Source organism: Hyperoodon ampullatus, assembly GCF_949752795.1.
Source record: "Hyperoodon ampullatus genome assembly, chromosome: 2".
NCBI classification, from domain to species: domain Eukaryota; kingdom Metazoa; phylum Chordata; class Mammalia; order Artiodactyla; family Ziphiidae; genus Hyperoodon; species Hyperoodon ampullatus.
In genome coordinates this window covers 148,842,902-148,864,071 of record NC_136915.1, presented here as the reverse complement: position 1 = coordinate 148,864,071, position 21,170 = coordinate 148,842,902, and the positions used below count along the sequence as shown (strand labels likewise).

Here is a 21,170-nt window from a genome sequence, read left to right as displayed (position 1 = left end):
ACCTGGACCCATGAGAAGTGGACCCCAGTGCACGAACACAGGTCCTCTCTGGCCCTGGTCATTGTAGCCACCTAGGAGTTGAGCAGCCCTTGCCTTAGAAGGCCGGGCAAGATTCCTCTTCTCTCAGTGAGCTTAGACTGGGACCCTCAGGCCTAGAGTTTATCTCCCTTTGACCACCAGGCTTCCCAGAAGCTACTGCTTTTCTTCCATGTTACCAAAACGTTGTCAGATCACACTAAAGAAACGGGCTTCCTCCTGCTTGTCCCTCCATGACTCAAGGAACCAGCCAGCCTGGGATAAACTACAATTTTAGCCCCGTGACACCTCATGCCTCCGTTGTCCCTGCTAAGGTTCCCAAGCTAATTATCTCTCCTGTCTCTCTCCAGTTTTTATTTGACCAAGAAGTAGACTTGGAAACTTATACCAGCCTTTTTTGAATCTCTGCTCTCTTTTAACTCAAGAGCCAGAGAAGGATTATAAAATTAAATCTTTAAAACCTCCTATGAAGCAGTCCGGCCACTGAGATCCATCAACTCACCCATCTCAGGCCTCCCTGCATCTGACCGGGTCCTACAGAGCAGTGGTTCTTAGCCATGACAGTTGTTTGTCACTGTCCCACTTCATTGTCCCACTTCACATGTTCTGCAGTGATTCTCTAAGGGTACCGGGGACGTATCTGAATCTTCAGTGAAGGAGAGAATCATTGAGATAGAGACCAGCTTGGGCATTTGAGTCTGGATGCTGGATACACTAGAAGTAAACTCTGCTCAATTCTGAAGAACAGCTACTCAGATGAAGACAGCTGAGTCCCAGGCCTCTGGCTCAGCACCATGGCTTTGGTATCCTCTCAAGATCTGTCAGAATCCAGATGCCCACGAGGGAGGCAGAACCCCATAGCAGAGCTCACATTTCTGCAGACTCCTAGGGGCAGGGTACATCCAGAGCTAGCCCAGCCTTCAGTGCGTGGACAGACAGACCAGTGGGCACTCACCACTGAAGGGCTTGGGTCCTTGGCCAGGGTTGGAGGTATGGCTGGAGCAGCTGCTGGCTGGAAAGGGGGAGTTCCTAGAATAAAATACCCAATAATGAAGTCAGACTGCGTCCAGGGGAAGCCTGAGCAGGAGCTGAGCTACATGCTGACCTTTTCCTGAATAAATCCTCAATGTAATAGCAGAGGAGGATATTATGAAAATGGAAAACAATTACATTAGCTGTTCCAGGAAGAAATTCATGGGCTTGATGGAATACAAAAGCTAATCGGTTGGCTATTTTTTAAAATAAGTCTAGAGCTTAGAATGGAATATCCCTAATAATTTGATTATTTTGCCATTCAAGAAGGTACACAACGCACAATGCCTGCGTCTTCTGACCGTGTCATTACCAGGGCAGCCCGAGGGACTCCGTCTGTTCTGTCAGCTTAGTGGGTTGGTCTGTGGGAGCGTATCCAGCTCTGCAGAGTGGGTGTGTCCTCAAGGCAGGGTGGATTTGGTGGATATGGTCTAGGGTTGGGGTGGGGATTGGGGGGTAAGTAGGATTTGAACAGGGAACTAGAGAAAGAGGAGGGGTGAGATCTGCAAGGAGGGACCCCCACTTTCCCTTCCCTTGACTCCTGAATGACTGTCCTGGTGCTCATTCTCTTCTCCCCCTACCAGCTTTCTAGAAGGGCTCTGATGCCCAGAAAAGCAGGTGGCCATTTGTGGTGCTTCTGTTCTTGCTCCTGGCAGCGCCTCCTGTGATTGTGTTTTCTGGGCATTCATGCGAGTGCTTTTCAGCTTGCCCCCTTTTCCTTCTCCTCCAGTTTATCACAGTTCAGTGAAGAGAACATGATGGACCCCTACAACCTCGCCATCTGCTTCGGGCCCTCGCTGATGTCAGTGCCTGAGGGCCATGACCAGGTGTCCTGCCAAGCCCACGTGAATGAGCTGATCAAAACCATCATCATCCAGCACGAGAACATCTTCCCAAACCCTAGGGAGCTGGAGGGCCCCATCTACAGCAGAGGAGGGAGCACGGAGGATTACTGGTAGGGGGCTCAGGGTTGGAGGAGGGGAAATGTCACCAATGCGCACTGGCGTGGGGGCCAGATGGCCAAGCGAGACCGAGGGAAACACCCAGATCCTCCCCACCTCCCACTCCAAGGCACTTCAAGCTGCCAGGATCAGGGGTTGCTGTAGGCAGGGCCCCACCTCGACCCAAACTACTAAGTGCCACTTCAGGCTGCCTCCTTTTTTACGAGTTCTGAGTGATGAGACACCATTCTGAAAGATAATGACAGCAATAACAGGAACATTAATGATCTCCAGGAAAGGAAATTTGATCAGGTTGTACACAGAACTGCTGTTCATCAGGCAGCAGTGTCTCTGGCTCCTGCTCGGAGCTGGCTATTGTGAGAAGAACAGTCCTGCGTCCCAGGGAATTTCTGTCTTATTGGGAAGATTTCAGATATGAAGAGTAATTTCCTGACTGTGAGTTTATACAATGATAATTTAATCATGATCTCAGACATCTGTGACGAGAAAGCGGGGTAAGGTCCATTTTCGGCAGGTTAGGCCCAGTGCCCCACTGAAGCAGGTTTGTCATGACTTCACCTGGAAACAGAGATATAAAAGGAATCCCTAGGGCACATCTTTACTAGACCCTTCCGTTAGACAAATAACAGATTTCCATTTTACAGATTAAGTCATTGCAATCTAGAGAGGCCAGGGACAATCTCTGAGGCCACCCCAGTGGTGGGGATCCCAGCCCTGACCCCTTGACTGTCAGTGCAGGGTACCACCCACTGCCCCACACTGCCCCCATCGTGCCACTTACAGGGTCATTTTCCCAGTAAACGCAAAGACAACTGCCTCTCTCTTTGACTCCCTAACATCCCTTACCTCTTCCTCCTCCTCCCTTTCCCTTCTTCCCCTAAACAGTGTTTCAGCCTGGGCTGAAAGCATAAGCCAGCCCAAATCGGATTCCATCTGAATTCAACATCTGGAAGCAATTCAGCCAGCCCCATTGCTATGGACTGAGGTAGGGGAAGACAGGGGAGGTTGCTTACTTAATGAGAGGCCAGTCAGTCCATGCTTCTCCCTGATCCCCACAGAAGGAGCCTCCAGCCCAAGGAGTGAGGAAAGTGCTATTCACGTGTCTGTGAACATAAAAATACCACTGACGTCGCTGAGTTCGGTCTTCTCTGCTGTCCTGTAGATCCCGGCATCTGAGGCTGAGCTGGAGAAATCTAGGCTCACCAGCTCGGAGAGAAAGCTTCTGGTCACTGACAGATGGCTGGTGGGGACTAGGAGTGTTGTTCAGGTCTCAGCCTACTGGCTGGTGGGCTCCAGGGAGCTGTCCTTGTGCATGTGACTTGGAGAGTTGGTTTCCCTTGCATGAGTGTTGAAAAGCTGTGGAACCGATTCCTGCTTCACCTGCCTTCTCACATATCAAACTGCTGCAGTCTCTGGACCCATTCCAGGACACAGAGCCCCACCTCATGGCCCGGTGCAGCAGGGCCCTGGTAGGGCTCACCGGGCACAGATGGGAGGGCACCTTCCTCTCAGTTCTGTCCAAGGTCTTCTCCAAGCACAACACCACCACCACCACCCGCCCCATTGGTTGTGCATCTGCCATTTATTAGCAGCCTCTGGGAAAACCACAAGATTAGTCAGGGCCTGTGACTACCACAGACTGGGTGGGAGGCCAGAAGCACCCCAGGATCAAGAGTAAATGACCTTGGGTAGGAGGGACCATCTGACTGCTGGGTTCATAGCCACTCAGAAGGCTCCCAGCCTCTCCATTGGAAGAGAGAGAAGTGCCAGCGAAGTGAGCTAAGATGGATGAAGGAGAGGAGGGAGGGGTGGCAAAGGGGGAGTCAGAGCCCAAGTATACTGGCGATGGGCCAGGAGACCAGAACAGCCAGGAAGAGGGAGCACCAGGCCGCTTGGCCTCCCCGCAGCCCCACTGCACCATGCTTACCAGCCCTGAAACCGGAACCCAGTTTTCCAGGACTGCCTGCGGTGTAGCATGCTGGGCTGCTTCTGAGACCACAGGTGTTAGGGAGGCTGGGGTGTGCGTGTGGAATGAGAGAAGCATAGCATTTCAGGGCTAGAAGGGACCTTATAAAGCATCAGCTTGTCTTTACCTTAGAGCAGCGGTTTTCAAAGTGGGGTCCCTGGACCAACGGCACCTGCCTTACACGGGCTGATTAGGAATGCAAGTGCCGCAACTCCACCCAGACCTAGTGAATCAGAAACTCTTGGAGTGGGTGAGGCAGTCTCTTTTTAACAAGCAGTCCAGGGCTCCATGAACTTTGGGAGCTGCCGCCTTAGTGGACTGCCAGAGAAATGAACTCAGAGGTCTGGGGAAAAGTGAGCCTTTGCCCTGCACACCCCTGGGGTCCCAAGGGTTTCCAGAATGTCACCAAATTCATTCAGAGGGTTTTGAGGCCCAGAAAACAGTGAGAAAGTGTGCCCACATTTTCTGATAAAGAGGAATCCCTGTTGATGTTCTCCCATAATGTTCTCTGGGGTCTGGAGAGCCTCCTTGGAACTGCCTTGCTTCACACGGGGTGAGTTCTAAATTAGTCCCCTGGTCTTTGAGGAACTTTCTAGGAGTGAAGGACCCGTCCACTGAGGAGGGAGAGGCTGTAGGCTCAAAGGTAGAAACTGAAGCCAGGATGTGGGGTTGAGGGGTGATGGTGCTTCCATAAAACTGCCTGGAAAGTCTCACTTGTTACTACCTACTGCCAGAGGAAGAAACTTTAGAAGTGAACAGTGTTTTTCTCTACTTTTCAGGGAGTCAGAACTTCCTGGTGCCCCTCCCCATGCACTCTGAGGTCCAAGAGATCAGGAGTAGAAATGACTTTCCTAATAACTTCCCTGCTCATTCTCGATTCTCCACCCTGGGTAATTTTAGGCTCCATGAATTCTGTCAAGAGCTTGACCCAGCTCTCATCCGCTGCCCTCTTGCAGTGTCCAGCCCACAGCAGACTTTCTTCCCCTGCTTGTGTTTCCCACTCATTTCTATGACTCACCTCCTACTTTCTCACCAGTACTAAACCACAAAGCAGCCAGAGGCATCAAGCAAAATGAGAAAGAAGGAAAGAAAGCACTGCTTATTAATCACCCGCTCTTAGTTCATTGAATCCTAACACAACTCTGTGAGATATATAGACCATTATCCTCGATTTATAGATTAGGTAGCTGAGGCTGAAAGAGATTAAGTAATTGCACAGGGTCGCACAGCTACCAAGTGTCAGAGCTGGTTTTCGGATCCAGTTGTATCCGATGCTAAAGCCCAGTGTTTCCCTTCCACCGTGCTCCCTTGAGGAACGAATTCACCTAGAGAAATAGCCCTTGAGGAGCTAAGTTGTTCCGTATTTTCGAAAAGATTTATAAGTTCAAATGGGGTTCCTCTTGTGTCAAGATGTTGTAAGTCCCATGTAGTCTCAAGTAGTTTTTGTAGCAGGAGCTAGCCTAGAGAATCCCGAGAGCCTTACATTTCACTATAAGCATCTGTCTGGAGTATGTGATCAGGATCTAGAGAGTGTAGGGTAGATCCCATGTCCAAGGAAGCTGTGTGAAAGAGAAGACAAGAATTTTGTAAGCAAATGCTGAGGTCCCAGTTACTCTTGGTTCTGTTGCAGTGACAGCCCTCACGGAGAGACTACCTCGGCTGAAGACTCAACCCAGGATGTGGCCACAGAGCACCACACAAGTGATGACGGTACGAGGCCCCACTTGGAGTCAGTGGGACTGTGGGGTGGTGAAGCAGAAAGGAGAGATTATAGATCCTGTGCTCCTGATGACCCTTCCCGTCCAGCAGTCCCCTCAAGACGAGCAGGGAGCTCTCCTGCCTCCCAGCTTCATTCCTTCCCTTTCTTGGAGAGACAGCCTACCTTCTCAAATAGAGTGGTCTCTGTATTAAACCAGAGGTGAAGAGCTAGACCTTAGCCCTTCACCCTTCTCGCCCCACCTCACTGCCCCTCGTCCACCTCCCAGCTCTTTGTCTCATCTGGCTGTCTCACCAGCGTACTGTCAGTCCCTTGTCATGGCCCAGACTCCTGCCAGGTAGCTGGAGACCAAAGGGAAGGAGAGCTCATTTGAAAAACAGAGGGCCCAGGGAACAGTGAAGCTGGGTGCCAAGAACCCGGCAGAAGCAAGCCAGAGGGGGATGGGAGTCAGGATGCAGAAACCACATGCTCTCACGCCTGCCGACTGGAAAAATTGACCCTTTCCAAAGCACAGACATGCGCTGCGCAGCCTGGCGTGTGTGCGTCAAGAGCTGGAATGCACAGCTGTCGTCCGTGGGCCTCGGCGGTGCCCATGATTTATTAGGGTCTGTCCAGCCAGCACATTCCCCCTCCTGCCAACAGTTCTACACCTCCATTTCTGGATTGCTTGGGCTCTGGAAGTCTCAGCAGCTGACAAGGGGCCTCAGAATTTTCTGGGCGCAAGAACAAAATGGCACAGACTGTAGTGTTCCCTGCTCCCTGCCTTGCTATGAATTCTGCAATCCTAGGCCAGCTTTTAAAGGAGAAAAAGAAATTAGGATTGCTGATTTTGTTCTTAAGGTCAGATGGATCAATATGATAATTTACCACACAATGGGAAGGGATTTGGTGAACCAGGGAAATTCGTATTTGATTAGAGCCTACGTGTGCCCAGCACTGCTAGAGGCTTTATATGTCTTATCTCTTAATCCCTAGTGAAATTGATAGAGCTGCTATTTAATAGTTAAGAAAACTGAGGCCAGAGAGGTCGAGTGACAAACCTGCAGCTGTATGGAACTGACATTGGGATATTTAGACAGGCCCCCTGTAGTGAAGTCCCCAGCCCTGCCCATTCAGGAGCAGACCCACCTGCCCTGGCTGTCTAGGCATAGTCTTGTTTGTAAGTAACCTTTCTCTCCACTACTCAGAATATCTGATTTTAACCCTGGGTTCCTGATGTGTGGGAGCCTTCCTTTTGCTCTCTGACCTCTACCTGCGCCCCAGAACAGATAATGACAACGATGACAATAATAACAGTGGCTGACACGTATGTAGCACTTAACTGTGGGCCCACACAGTTCTGAGCACTTTTACAAATTGTTATTTGTTGACTCATCATACCAACTTCCTGAAAAAGGCACTATTATTATCCTCATTTTATAGATGAGGAAACGGAAGCGCACACAAAAGTAAAAATACCTTGCCTTTGCGCACCCCTTTTAATTTTTCAAATCACTTACATGTGCATTTTTCCATGTATTGACCACAAAATATATTTCCATATTTTGCTCCTTGGAAAGTTGATTGGGCAAGTTATTTTCTCTTTATAGAGACTAAAAGCTCATGTTCTAGTAGGGAGAGTGGATAATGTAAATAAATTATTCAAAGTACAATATGTTAAAAGTGTTCTAAATTAATGGAGTTATTTTATAGTCAGAAAGGAAGTAATGCTTACAAGTACAGTATGGCATAAAGAGCTATGGGAACACCAAGGAAGTTAGTAGAGGAAGCAGGTGATGTTTGAGTTGTGATTCAATGTGTTTCATCAGGTAGGTGACAGAGAGGGATTCCAGGTGGAGGGAACAGCATGAGCGAAGGCAAGGAAGGGCATACAAGTGCTTTCAGGGGTTTGCACAGTCTGCTCAGGAATACCTGCTTTATAGATCATCCGTGATTTATTTTCACACTAGGTTATCTACCCACCACTGTAAGTTCAGCTAACTGGACTCTTCCACCCAGTTTCCTGAGTCTGTGAGTCCCAACAACATGTGTTTCCTTCTTTTCCACCCCTCTCAGAGTGTGAGCCCATCGAGGCCATTGCCAAGTTTGACTACGTGGGCCGGACAGCCCGAGAGCTGTCCTTCAAGAAGGGGGCATCCCTGCTGCTCTACCAGCGGGCTTCCGACGACTGGTGGGAAGGCCGGCACAATGGCATCGACGGACTCATCCCCCATCAGTACATCGTGGTCCAAGACACGTACGTTAGGCCCCCTGCACCTTTAGGGGTCCCTGGCCGCACTGTGGGAGTGAGACTTTATTTCTGGAGCCCAGGAGGATGAGGGAGACCAACCCCTAGGGGACGCCGACACAGTCCTGAAGTGTCACGGTTCCTTTGAAGGGCCCCCCAGACTCAGAGACTGAGTGGAGAATTGTTTTTTCATCTCTCCACTCTCTACTCCCCTGCCAATCACATCTCCAGCACCCTCCCCGACCCCCAGTCATTTTAGAAACTTGCCAGCCAGCGCTCATCCACATTTATACCTGATGAGTGATAATGAGGGGTTATTATTTGACCACTTATATTTCCTTTCTGGAAAGATCAGGTTGGGAAAACATTTTGATTTTTCTGTCTTTTTTTTTTTTAAAAACCTGATGGCACTTTTCCACTTGCAAATGAAAATGTTGAGTTCATTTTCTAGTAGAAATCTAGCTTAAGCAGCCTTGTGGAAATAACCCAGTTCATTTAACCCAGATGAGGTTGACTTGGAGAAAGACAAGGGAGAGGAGGGGAAAGGATATCGGGGAGCAAAGGGAATGTGGACTGGTTCCAGAGAGACTTCATCACACGGGCTGTAGGTTGGTTCCTGCTCTTTGAAGCAATGTCTTTGCATCAGGAAGGCTTTTCCCCGTGGCCCCTCAAACCTGCCTCCCTGCCCCATTGCCCTGCCTCTAACCCCGACTCCCTCCCCTCGGATACAATGCTGTCAGCATTTTTAGTCCTTCCCTTAATATTATTTTTTAAAGGTTGATATCCTGAATGAGTCTGCGCCCTCCCAGCCTCTCCCCGGCTCGTTCTGCGGGGAAATCCTCCCTCTGTTGATAACATCGCATACCTGGTGGCCATCTGTGCGTGGACAGGACCCTCCCAAATTTAGCATTATGACTTCACTCCAGGACCGAGAGAAGATGAATTGTGGGGGAGAAGGGGCTTTCTTTGTCATCAGTAGCCAGAGGGCCCGGGAGAGCCGTGGAGAGACCTGGGACCGGCTTGGACGCTCTAAGCAGGGCTAGGTGCGCTACGACAGAGTGTGGCGGTGTCCTGCCTCAACGCCGGCATCTCCAGAGCCACGGCAGAGCTGACTGCCCTTGCCCAGCTGTGCTCGGGACCTGAGCACATAAACGGCCACCTGGACCTCCTGCAGGAGGTGGCCCCGGCACAGCTGCCCCGGGAAAGCAGCGAGGGGTAGAAGGCAGACACCTCGAATCCAGGAGTCCCCTAGCCCAGCTTTCGGAGGATCTGAGGACCCCGCAGAACTCAGCAGGATTATTTATTTTTATTTAAATGACCCTCCAAAGGCCCGTAGCTTTCCTTGCCTCCGCTCCCAGAGCCCAGCCAGGCGTCGCTGCTGCCTCAGAACCATTGTGGGGTCGCGTGTGTGTCGGGGGGGCCATCTTGCCGAGTTAACACTGCTTTTTGTGTTGTTGTTGTTTTCCCCTCCTCCCTGCCTGCCTGCCCCTTCTCCCCCAGCGAGGACGGTGTCGTGGAGAGGTCCAGCCCCAAGTCTGAGATTGAGGTCATTTCTGAGCCACCTGAAGAAAAGGTGACAGCCAGAGCGGGGGCCAGCTGTCCCAGTGGGGGTCATGTAGCCGATATTTATCTTGCAAACATCAACAAGTAAGCTCTGCTTTTCATTTTCTGCTCCCCTGAATGACTTGCGACACCCCGCCTCCCCCTCTGGCCTAACCGCCCTCTCCATCCCTGTGCTGCATCCCTCCGCTTCCCGGCCCGACAGCTTGCATGTGCTCGTGGCTGCTCCAAGGTGGACAGGGCCAAGGAAACATCCATAGGCCTCGTCAGCAGGCCCAGGTCTCCGGCTAGCGGCCGTCACGCTAAGGACGGGTGTGCCCCTCTGTCCCCGCAGCGTCTGTCCGCTCAGACCTTCCTGGCCATCTAACTGCTGAAACTTTGGCCAAAGCTGTAGTCACTTCACGCGACTTGGTTTTGTACCGTTTCTCAGAGGTGCCTTCTTTTTTCCAATTCTGAGTCAAATAATCATCTTTGATGTCTTCCTTGGCCCTTGTCTGTCCAAAGATCCAGAGTCTCGTGCATCTTCTACCAGGTTCACGTCACCCCAGATGGTTTATTTAGATATCACGTGTCTGTTTCTCCCTCATCCTGCATTCGCTCCCCTGGAGGAAAGGCGACTACTACCCCCACCAACCCCCACAAGGAAAGCTTTGTCCTGAGCTCTTTCTTCACTGTCTAACCCCCCCCAGCTCCCTTTTCTCTTGCCCTTTCACACCGGTAGAAATAATTTGCCATTGTTTTCCCCTATTGCTTTGGCCCTGTGTATTATCCTTCCCTGTTAGTCCCTTTGCAGATTCCCACTTCTGTCCAGCAGGCTCGTAACTGTGCCCCCCAGCTTTCACAGTGGCTGTTAGCAACATCCTGGGGTTTTAACTCCACCCACACCCGATCTGGCCGTCTAGAGGGATTCCACGCCTGTGTGCTGCTGCCTCCCCTAGAGACGTTCAGGTTATTGGAGAACTAATCTCATCTCAAGGGGCCAGACACCAAGCCCCAAAGCCTACAGACCTCTTTCCGCCAGACCCTGAACCTTGGCCCAGTGCCAGCAGGATGACAAGCCCCAGGGCACTCCCGATGAATATGGATTGGAGATGATGTACAGTTTTTATTCCCCTCTGGCTTTGGAGGAATGAAATGATTTGCACATTGAAAACCTGTTAACCGTAGCCTCTGGACACTGAAACTGGAAGGAGAATAAAAGATGCTTGTTGTTTTTAAACTGCACCAGGTCGCCCAGATCTCTTGGCTTTTTTCCAACCAGACGGTAGCAGGGGGAGTGTTTGGGGCACATGGTTCTTTTCCATCTCTTTCACCCTCTACTTAGTAAAGTAGCTGATTCGGCGCACTTGGTCAGTGTAGTTAAATTTCAGTCAGACCGGTAAGAAAGATCGAGGATTTAATTTATTTCCCTCCAGCATAGTGCCCTGTTGGGGGGGCCAGCTAGTAAAAAGTTAACTGTGGGCTAATGACATTTTCTTCATTATTTACAAGTCTACGTTAATTATAAGCCTATAATCATAAGGTTGTAAGCCTGTAATTAACCCAGAAACCAAGGCAAGGTTGGTGGAGAGAGAGTTAGCTAATTAGTCGGGTACAGATTTTTAAGCCATCATATATTTGTTGCCATTTGTACAAAGGAATTGTAGAGAGTAATACCTTGAATACTCAAAAGATGAACATCTGGTAGAAAGTCAAGGTGGTTCCCGTGAAATCCTTGGTTGGTGGTATCAGGATGGGGTCTTGGAGGACGTGGTCTGCCCAGACGCCAGCTGGTCCGTGGGTGAGCAGCTGCCCCCCGAGATGTCTTGCCCTTAGGACTGATCGGCCTTCGAGCCACACCACCTGCCCCACACAGCTCTCCTCCTGAGCTCCTTCTCTCTCCTGAGTACCCTGGGTTCTCTCTCACCCCTGGACCTTCACATCTGCTGTCTCCTCACCTGGTCGACTCCTCTCCCTTCGAGATTCAGTCCAAAGATTTCTTTTTAGGGAAGCCTTTCTGACACCCCTGAATTCCTCAGGGCTGAGTTAGGTGCCCTTATTCTGTATTCCCGAGGCAGTCTCAGGACACAAGCTGCTCTTGGATCTCCCACCAGGCTGAGCTCCTTGAAACCAGGAACTCTATCTTCCTCCCTCTATATCCCTGGGGCCTGGCCCACACCAGCCACTCCATAAATCTGCCTCCTTAGCAGTTTGGGCCTTGTAAGTCAGCCCTCCTTACAAGAAGGAAAAAGGAAATCAGCAAGGAGTTATTAGGGTGCGGCCTCTCAGTTCAATTCCACACATTTACTGAGCGCCTCCTATTGTGCCAGGTACGCCTGACGCTTATTCAGGGACAAATAAGATGATCCCTGGCCTCGGAGCTCACAGTCGGGCAAGGTGAATACCACAGAGACAAGTCACTAAAAAGTGGTTCCATAGATGCACTGAAGGAACAGAAGGGGGAGTGATCAAGTCTGCCTGCCCGTGGGGGAGGGAGGTCAGGGAAGAATTTGCAGAGGAGGAAAAGTCATTTCAACTGGACCTTATAAGACTCTGCGAACATCCTTTATCCACTGGAGAGTGGCTGACCCCCAAGGCTAAAGCTGCTGAGCAGGCAGCCTCATGGAGTGGCTACTGTGTGCCAAATCCCGAACCGGGCCCCGGGCATGTATGATGAGGAAGACCTCCGCAGTGGCCCTGCCCCAAGGACCAGCTCCTTATCTTCAGGTCCTACCCCTTCCCTTCTTCCGTCCTCAACTCCCACCTCAGCCTCAGTGGCCCTTAGTAGATCCAAGTTCAGAGCTGCCCAGCTGCCACCCCAAACCAGAAGTGTCATTGCCTCTTAGATTAGGTCCTATAGTATCTGATTCCAAGAGATAATGAAATTATTCAAAAGTGGGCAACACCCATATGAATAAGATTCTGCCAGACCATTTCATCTGAGAGCTTTAGTGGTCTGAAACAGATCGACTCAGAGCCAGGCTTCAGCCCAGTGCTGGGTGACTTAGGGTCACGTAGATGTATTTCCACCCTAGAAAATGCACAAACGTGACCCGAACTCTGCAGCATTTCAGCCTCTTGAAAAATATTCTGTTCCATGTCTGTAGAATAAGCAACAACAGCCTCTTGCCAAAGCCCAAAATAATTAGTCTTGTCAGTGGACTAAGAAACAAGCTAAAATTTGGAAAAGTCAACTCTCCTCTTACCAGCAATTCCCTACCTCCTTGGTGATGGTGAGACTTTTTCTCCTACCTGGGGTCTGGGGCCTGCTTTCTGTGCAGAGCAGGTAACGGAGGGTACTTTTTCATGAATCTGTCTCCCATTAGAAACTTTTGCTTAATCAGACATTTTTCCTGACAGCACCTTACATCTTGAGAACTCAAAGCCCACGACCACCAAGTAAGTATCTATTTCTCCTTTGCCCAGGTCGGGGGTGGCAGGGAGACAAAGACATGGAGAAAGCAAGGGAAAGGTGACACAGGAGAGGACATGCTCTGTGTCCTCTCCTTCCAGAAGTCCCTGGGTACCAACATCTGCCCCTCTCTCACTCATCCTAGCTTCCTCGGAGCCAGGGCTCCCTGATCACACCACCCTTTCTGTTTGTCATTGAAGGCAAAGGAAGCGGCCAGAATCTGGGAGCATCCGGAAAACATTTCGGAGCGACGGCCATGGGCTGAGCAGTTCCCTGACTGATTCCACCTCCCCGGGGGTGGGGGCAAGCTGCCGCCCATCTTCCCAGCCCATCCTGAGCCAGAGTCTCCCCAAGGAAGGGCCAGATAAGTGTTCCATCAGTGGGCATGGGAGTCTCAACTCCATCAGCCGCCACTCGTCCCTGAAGAATCGGCTGGACAGTCCCCAGATCCGGAAGACGGTGACAGCAGGCAGGTCAAAAAGCTTCAATAACCACCGGCCCATGGACCCTGAGGTCATTGCACAGGTAACTGGGGGCTCTTGGACAAATAGCTACCACAGGTCTACACTTGTCACTGCTGCTTAGTGCAGCCCATGCTCATTATGACGGCGCTTGAAAAAGAACAGTGCTTTGTACATTATACACTGAGTTCAGGGACTGTTAGACATCTAGACCCGATAAGCTGGCTTTCCAAGAAATTTGTCGATCCCTCTCTCCCCAAAAAGAACTTGAAGACAAAATAAAAGAAGGCAGGGGGCTTCCCTGGTGGCGCAGTGGTTGAGAGTCCGCCTGCCGATGCAGGGGACGCAGGCTCGTGCCCCGGTCCGGGAAGATCCCACGTGCCACGAGAGGCTGGGCCCGTGAGCCATAGCCGCTGAGCCTGCGCGTCTGAAGCCTGTGCTCCGCAATGGGAGAGACCACAGCAGTGAGAGGCCCGCGTACAGCAAAGAAAATAATAAATAAAGCCTATATAAAAAAAAAAAAAAAAAAAAAAAGAAGGCAGGCTTCTTGCTCATATATGGGCTATTTGCAAGCCCGTTGTAATTCTTAAAGCCATTAGTTACAGATTGAGTGTTTCTGATAGAATCCATTCAGCCCAATTTTGAGTCTTGAGACCCTGGTAGATTTCAGTGAAGCTGCCCGAGTGGTGAGGCTCAGAGGTAGTTCTGGCCACATTCTCATATCAATGTGCCATCCCCATCATCCCTGAGGCTAATCTCTGGTCCCTAGTGATAGATCAATGATCAATCAACAATCTGCTCCTGGTTGAGAAGGCCCCAAATTACTCTGCCACTGGGCACTCCGGTACCAGAAAGGTTTCCAGCCCAAGCCTCCAGAGGCAGTGGAGATGAGCTCCCTTGCTTGCTACAGGGTCTTCCTTCCATGTATGCATCACACTGACGAGTCTCTGTTTTCCATGAAATATTAGAGATCCAACCCCACCTCTAAAAATACGACTCTCGGGGCCACTCCAAGCAGTTCACTCAGACGTCTCTCCCAACTCTATAATTTTCATTAGACCAGGTAGGAACTAAAGGCTCATCGTTGGCCTTTTATGTCTCAACTGAGTTGAGATTCTCCTCACCCCAACTTCCAGGGTAGAGGCTGGGTGTGGCCTCTGTTGGCTTAATCGCGGTGCTCTGCTTAGGGATGGCGTACCTGGCAAGCACATATTAAGCTACAGGCCTGAGATGTCTTGCTTTGCTAGCCTTCTGTTTCTGTGCCTCTCCTTAAGCTCTTGGCTGCAATCTGCCTTGCACTACGGGAATCCTCCCAGCTCCCTCTTTGGCCAGGTGTTAGGAACGTCAGAATAGCTACATAACTGGGACAGACTCTAGCTGCAGAGCGGGACTGAGGAGGGAGATGGAGTTCTTTCTGCAGAATTTTAAGGTTTGAGAACATCAGAGGGAGGAGTGAAATTGAACCACTCTCAGCAGAAAGCATGGATTACCCTGTAGGGCAAAGAAGCCTTAACCAGGGGCCTTTGCTTGAAACATGCAGTCTTTCCATGTGAGTTTGATCCCAAAGGAGGAGCCCTGCGGTGGTTTGGGGATGCTAGACACAGTGTGTGGAGAGGTGTGGAGGGATCTGGGAGGTCTCCCTGGGAGGCAGCTGGCTGCATACAAAGGGTCTTTGGTTCTGCCTTGAGCCCCTGAGCTAAGACTGCTGTTTCCTAAGATCTGGAGTATGCCACCGTGAAACTCAATGGAGATTCACCTATGTGGGCTCTGGCTCCCCCTCCTGGTCACTCCTTGGTCCCCTCTTATGGTGATGGGTGGAAGGAAATGGCTTCATCAAGATGAGCACTCTGGATGGGGTGGAGCGGGGGCAGGGGTGGGGGGGTGTCCTGATGGATCCTCAGGGCCAGGGCTCTTGAACCTTCCTTCAGTCCTTGAGGAGGAAGGACTAACCCTCTTAACCTTTGGCCTTTAAAGTCCAAGATAACAAAGGTCATACTTCATCTGTATCACTTTTTTTTAAAATTGTTTATTATGTACAGTTTCAAACAGACGTAGAATACGAATCCCATGTACTCATGACCAAACTCCTGGCCACCCTTAGTTCATCCACCTTTCCTGTCCCTGCTGGATTACATGCCATCTCATCCATAGATACATCCGTGCATGTGTCTGAAACCTGAGGGCTCTATTTAAAAAGCATCTCAACCACTCTGTCTAAAGAGGGAAAAAAGACCCTCATGAGAATGAAAGTCCTTTTGCCCCCCTTCCCTCCCATTCTGAATATCCATATGTTCAAAGATTTTGGCCAAATAAAATCACCTGGACATCTCCGTACAGTTGGTTTCTCCATGATTTGGCCCAGGTTGTTGAAATAGGACCCTGGGGGCTTCTGCCTACGTGAGCCTCACTCTCTCCTTTCTCCTGTCCGCAGGATATTGAGGCGACCATGAACTCTGCCCTGAACGAGCTGCGGGAGCTAGAACGGCAGAGCAGCGTCAAGCACACCCCGGATGTGGTTCTGGACACCTTGGAGCCCCTCAAGACCTCCCCCGTGGTGGCCCCCACATCGGAGCCCTCCAGCCCCCTGCACACTCAGCTCCTCAAGGACCCCGAGCCCACCTTCCAGCGTAGCGCCAGCACTGCTGGGGACATCGCCTGCGCCTTCCGGCCTGTCAAGTCTGTCAAGATGGCGGCCCCAGTCAAGCCGCCAGCCACAAGGCCCAAGCCCACTGTCTTCCCCAAAACAAATGCCACTAGCCCCGGTGTCAACTCCTCTGCCTCCCCACAGTCCACTGACAAGTCTTGTACTGTCTGAGGGATGTAATTTAATTAATTGTTCTAGACAAGGGGACTGGAGGGACTGACTGTTATTAAAATCTTCCTATTTAACTAGCTTGGGGACTTCAGTTGAAAATTAGGTTCTAAGTTGTTCTTGCAGGAATTAGCCTTCCCACCACCCAAAACCTTGAGAATGAAGCCCTCGTTATCACCCAGCCCTCCCCCACCCTTCCCGCTACCTTCTGCTTCCCCCTGTTGTCGTAATCCAGCCAGCTACAGTACATACTGTTCTTAGGTTAGCCAGAGATAGGTTTTTCCATTATCAGGTCACTGTGAAATCTGGCAAGGAAAGTCACAGGGCCGTGGGCTGAAGTCTCAGTCCCCTCAGACACAGGGAATGCCTAACCAGATGGTTGGCTGCTGACGGCCAGCTCTCAGTGGCATCTTGTTTTTGGTACTGATTATAGAGAATCATATACAGTTCATTCTCTGTTTTACACACACACACACACACACACACACACACACACACACACAAGTTTTTCTAGTCTCTGGCATGTGTAGCCTCCCCTGGTCCTAGATAGACCGGTCTCTTTGTAAGCTATTGTGGCAGTTCACACAGGAGCCACCAGGGGTCTCTGTTTCCGTTACAAATCTCAACTCTGTCTGGGCCAGAGAACCTAGCCTTTGACTCTCCACCGTGTGAAATTTAGCAGGATGGGACTCAATCCTGTAAATTGTTTGGGGTTGGGGGCTTTCTCTCTGTCTTCTTTCTATTGGTGTGAATTGATCATTGGTGTTTGCTTTTGCTCTCCTCCATTCTCTGGAACTACAACCCAATCTTACAGAACTTCTAAAGTTTTTCTGAATGTATAGACATTTCTCGGGTTCCTATCTTTGTCTCTGATGTACCATTTTCCATTTAAGACATTTTCCTGTATAAGACAGTTTTATAGTTGGTTGCTTTTAGGGTAAAGAGGCTTAAGACAGTTTTATTGTGTTTTTGGCAGGTTTGGAAAAGGTAAGAAATGGGTCCTTCCTCCCACTTTTTGGGGTACTTAAGACATAAAATTCATTATCCTATTAAAAATTAAATTCAGCTTTGCTAATCCTAAAATTGTTCCCAAATGAAAGTGTATTCTAAGTTTATCCCCTAGTTGGGTTATTCCACAAGGCCTCTCTTCAGGGACCAGCAGGGGCTTAGGGAGCCCTAGTTAGATGAAAGAGAGACATTGCTCCTTAAAACTGGTCTTCATTTATCCAGGCAAGCACAACTAAGAGAACTCTTCGCCCCACGGGCTTTAAAGTCTTTCCAAGGCCAGAATCTAAGAAAATCAAAAATTGGATGCTGAATATTTTGGCCTTCCTTTGGCTGTTTTTCTGGTTCACCTCCAAAAAGCAAAAATAATACCCTTGTCTGCTTTAATTTGCTTTCCACATCTGGTACCCATGGTCCCAGCTCCCCTAACATCATGCTATCCCAGGAGGACCAGGGCTGGGGACAGTCAAACCCTAGGCTCATGGGTCTCAGACAACTACTTGAGTTAAAGTTGAAACTCATTCCTCTTCTCTGTTTTCTGGTTTTAAAGCTGTGTTTTTTGCCTTGTTTTCCACAGCTTAGGAGAGATAGCGGGTTGCCATTCAGATAGGATAATCTGAATTTTCTTATCTTTGGCCCAGAAAATGCTCTTCAGACCAACATTTTGAAGTTGGTAGTTGGCTCTATGGAAAGCGGTAGGATTTTCCTCCTTTTGTGTGAAGGAAAAGAGAAGCTTTGTAGGAAGTTGCTAGTTAGAAAAGTAGCCTGCAACACCAGGAAAACCATCCCAAGAGCCAGGAGGGAGAGATGAAGAACTCCTTCGGTGCATGTGTCAACCTGTGAGAGGCAACTCACAGTCCTCCGCATTCTTGGCTTTTGTTGCTCTGTTTAGTGGCCTGTCCTTGTCTGTCACCTGGACTTACACAGGTCCTGAGCCAATAGGGGCCTTTCATACCCAAGGATCTGTTTCCTTGCTGGAAATGAAACCCTACCCTTCACTTGACATTCCTTTTGATCCAACTGGTCCAAATTGGTGCCCATACCTGCCCTTTTCCTCTTTTTCCAGCATATCCTTCTCTAAGAAAGGAAAGGCAAAGCTCCTTAATGACAATTCCTTGGGCCTGTTCTGTTGCTCCTGCCTTGTTTCTCTTTCAGCCCTGTACATGACTTGCATTCACCATCCCCTCGGTCAGTGTCCATCTGCTGATTTGCATCATGAACTGGACAGTGTGTGAGAGGTCACCTGCTACCCCCGCTCTGGGAGCCGAGTTGTCTTCCCCTCTCTGGTGCTCCTGACACCTGTGAGATGGTCCTGTCCAGAGGACTAGGAACCCTAGGAGGAGAGTCCTTCTCGGCAGAGCTCATTGCAATCAACTGGAATCGAGGTTGCACACTGTGATTTTTACACCGAAAAGCCAAACGGAGCTGGCCACCCAGGGCCTAGGGAGACCAGTCTTCCTCGGATATGCTTCCTAAACCAGCATGATGCTTCGAAGAACCCCAATCTGCCCCTGGAGGCATGGATCCTTTTCCCGGTGTGGACTCTGATGGTCAGTCTTTGGGAAGCAGAGGTGGGACGGGGCTACCAGCATCCCAATTTGGAAAAGAGAGGAGTTTGTAGCCAGCAGCCTGTAAACTGGAAACACTGGTCTCAGCCAACCTCCTCAGGGTGCCCTGGTTTCTCCCCAAAGAGATGAGGAGAGATGATGCCAGCAACAGGATGAACAGACCACTGGAAGGGCTGGTGTATATGTACTTCACGTTCAGAAGAGAAGTTAGATCTTCCAGGGAATTGCAATGTTGTGGCGTCTGACTTGTATGTCACGTTTGTGTAAAATGGTATATTCTTTAAAATAGTGTTGATAACTGGAATATTGTATGTATGCTTGGAGATGCTTTGTGTGAACCTAAGACTGTCACTCAACAGATGTTGGATTGGGGAAAATCCAAAGCACAACTTTGAAATAAAATACGTTTTTAGGTTTCAATGCTGCAGTTTATATCCCTTCTCCACTCCCTGAAATCTCCAATCCAGGAGTCCCACTGCCCAGGAGGGATTTTGATTCGTCTGTGGTTACGGAGCCCTGCCTGGCAACAGAAGGAGAGTTGGGGTGACCTCAGGAGCCAACCATCTTCTCCCTCCCCCAGCAAGACACAGCAGAGGTGCATTTAGAATGTGGATTTTTTCCCCCCAGCATTTTCATTTAGCCCATGTGTGGAACATAAGAGATTGTGTAGCAAGTCTTCCTGCTCACCATTGGGCAGTCTGTTGCCATGAGAACCATTTCCCCCACAGAATCCACCTCCCCTGTTTTCAGTGAGGACTGTTCTCATTTCTGTCACTAGTCAGATTTCCCCATTTGCAGGAGTGGAGCCTGTGCAGTTGCTTGGAAGCTTTGTCAGCCACAACTGAGGGTGACTGAAGGTTTTATTTCCTCCACAACCAAAGCCCTGGGTCATTCTGCCCTTGGCAGCCCCCTGCCTCTGGAAGAAGAGCTTACCCATGTGTTTGTGCTGTGGGTGTTGAGTACGGGGGTGGGGTGGGAGCATACCGAGAATGCTTTCTCTCCCTTAGATTTTGACTCTAGCAGATCATATATTCGAGGTTGAAGTTATTCAAAGGTGATCGTTTGAAATGCATCTTGGAGCCCCTAGGGCCCACACTTATGTTTCGTGGGCTGATTCTAATACCAGAGGCCCCTGGGGTGGATCAAATCTCTCATACCCAATGTTCAATGGTAATACAAGGAATCCTACCCCAGACACGTTACATCCTCTCCTTAGGTTTGCCATTGCCATCTGTTATTTGTATATTTTTTATTCGACTTTCTCATGACCTTCTAATGTGTCATCTTTTCTCCCTCCCTCACTTTATGGTAGAGCTCCAGCTTGATCTTCTCTTGCTGGTCCCTTGGTCTTAGCTAAGTCAAAGCTGAGGCTGTTCTGCCACCCTGTGCTGTGGAATGTAGGTGACGAGCTGTGAGATGGAGCTAGTGCTTAAGCTGTGAACAGAGGACCCAAAATCCTTTTCAGAGAGTCCTAAGGCAAAGGCGGGCTATCCTTTTGGGGTACTCTTAACTCATCTCATATATTCTGAGGGGAGCTTGATGGAAACCAGTGACAGTCAAAACAGACCCATTCAATCCAGATAGAAACCAAAAATGGAGACCAGGTGGGTCTGAATTTAGGAAACGGTCTTTATGGCGATCTAACCTAAATGTTTATATCCATAGGCATATGAAGCTTCCTTTTACTCAGGAGTTAGAAACCCTGGCATATTACATATGCCAAAGACTCATTCGTTAGTCAGTTAAGCCTGACCGTGTGCCAAGCACTGTCATATAGTATTGAACAGAGGAACAGCTAATGGAGCTTTCTGGTTTCAGGGAGAACAGATAAATAAGCAAAATAGTGTTACTATAAAAATGCAATGATATAATAAGGCAGTGAATGCCTGGGGGAAGAAGTAGTACAGTTAGTCAAGAGTTCTGCTTGGCCTGGTAAAGCTGAGATGACTATTAGACATCCAAGTGGAAATATCAAGTATATGAATATGGAGTTTTAGGGACAGATCATACCTGAAAACAAATTTAGGAGCTATTGCATTATAGATGTATTCAAACTATGAGATCCCCAGGAAGAATATACAAATGGAAAAAAAGAGAAGGTCCCAATAATTAGAAATCCAGCGGAGAAGAAGCCAGCAAAGAGGGCAGACGGAGCGAATGACAGAGGTAGGTGTCTGGGAGAGTCACAGAAACCCGGAGAAGGAAATGTTTCAACAAGGAGGATCGGCTGGCAAATGCCCGTGGGGTAAGATGAGGCCAGTGAAGAAAGGTCACCCTTGTCAATAGCACTTGCCATACAGGGGAAATGAGCTGACTGGGGTGAGTTGGGCAGCACGTGGGAAGGGGGAGTCAAACTCCTGGCAGCTCATATGCAAAGGCTTGGCTTTGAATGGGGAGCATCCAAAGGGGTCAAGGGCCCAGGTTTCTCTTTTT

General features: G+C 49.6%; 1 protein-coding gene across 4 annotated transcripts in view; it reads left to right on the top strand.

Moving 5' to 3' along the window:
• Positions 1 to 16,167, top strand: part of SRGAP2 (SLIT-ROBO Rho GTPase activating protein 2) — a gene marked incomplete at both ends in the record, with an annotated part of 235,228 nt that extends 219,061 nt beyond the window's left edge. For 2 of the 4 annotated variants that reach the window (XM_079698757.1, XM_079698756.1), the window contains 6 exons: positions 1,799 to 2,023; positions 5,627 to 5,706; positions 7,769 to 7,949; positions 9,441 to 9,587; positions 13,092 to 13,416; positions 15,784 to 16,167. In XM_079698757.1, coding sequence (XP_079554883.1) covers positions 1,799 to 2,023; positions 5,627 to 5,706; positions 7,769 to 7,949; positions 9,441 to 9,587; positions 13,092 to 13,416; positions 15,784 to 16,167 — 1,342 coding nt within the window. Of the gene's footprint in view, positions 1 to 1,798; positions 2,024 to 5,626; positions 5,707 to 7,768; positions 7,950 to 9,440; positions 9,588 to 12,839; positions 12,879 to 13,091; positions 13,417 to 14,320; positions 14,676 to 15,783 lie in introns of those variants that run through there. The other 2 variants (XM_079698755.1, XM_079698758.1) reach the window with 2 other exon arrangements.
• Positions 16,168 to 21,170: the final 5,003 nt, after the last annotated feature.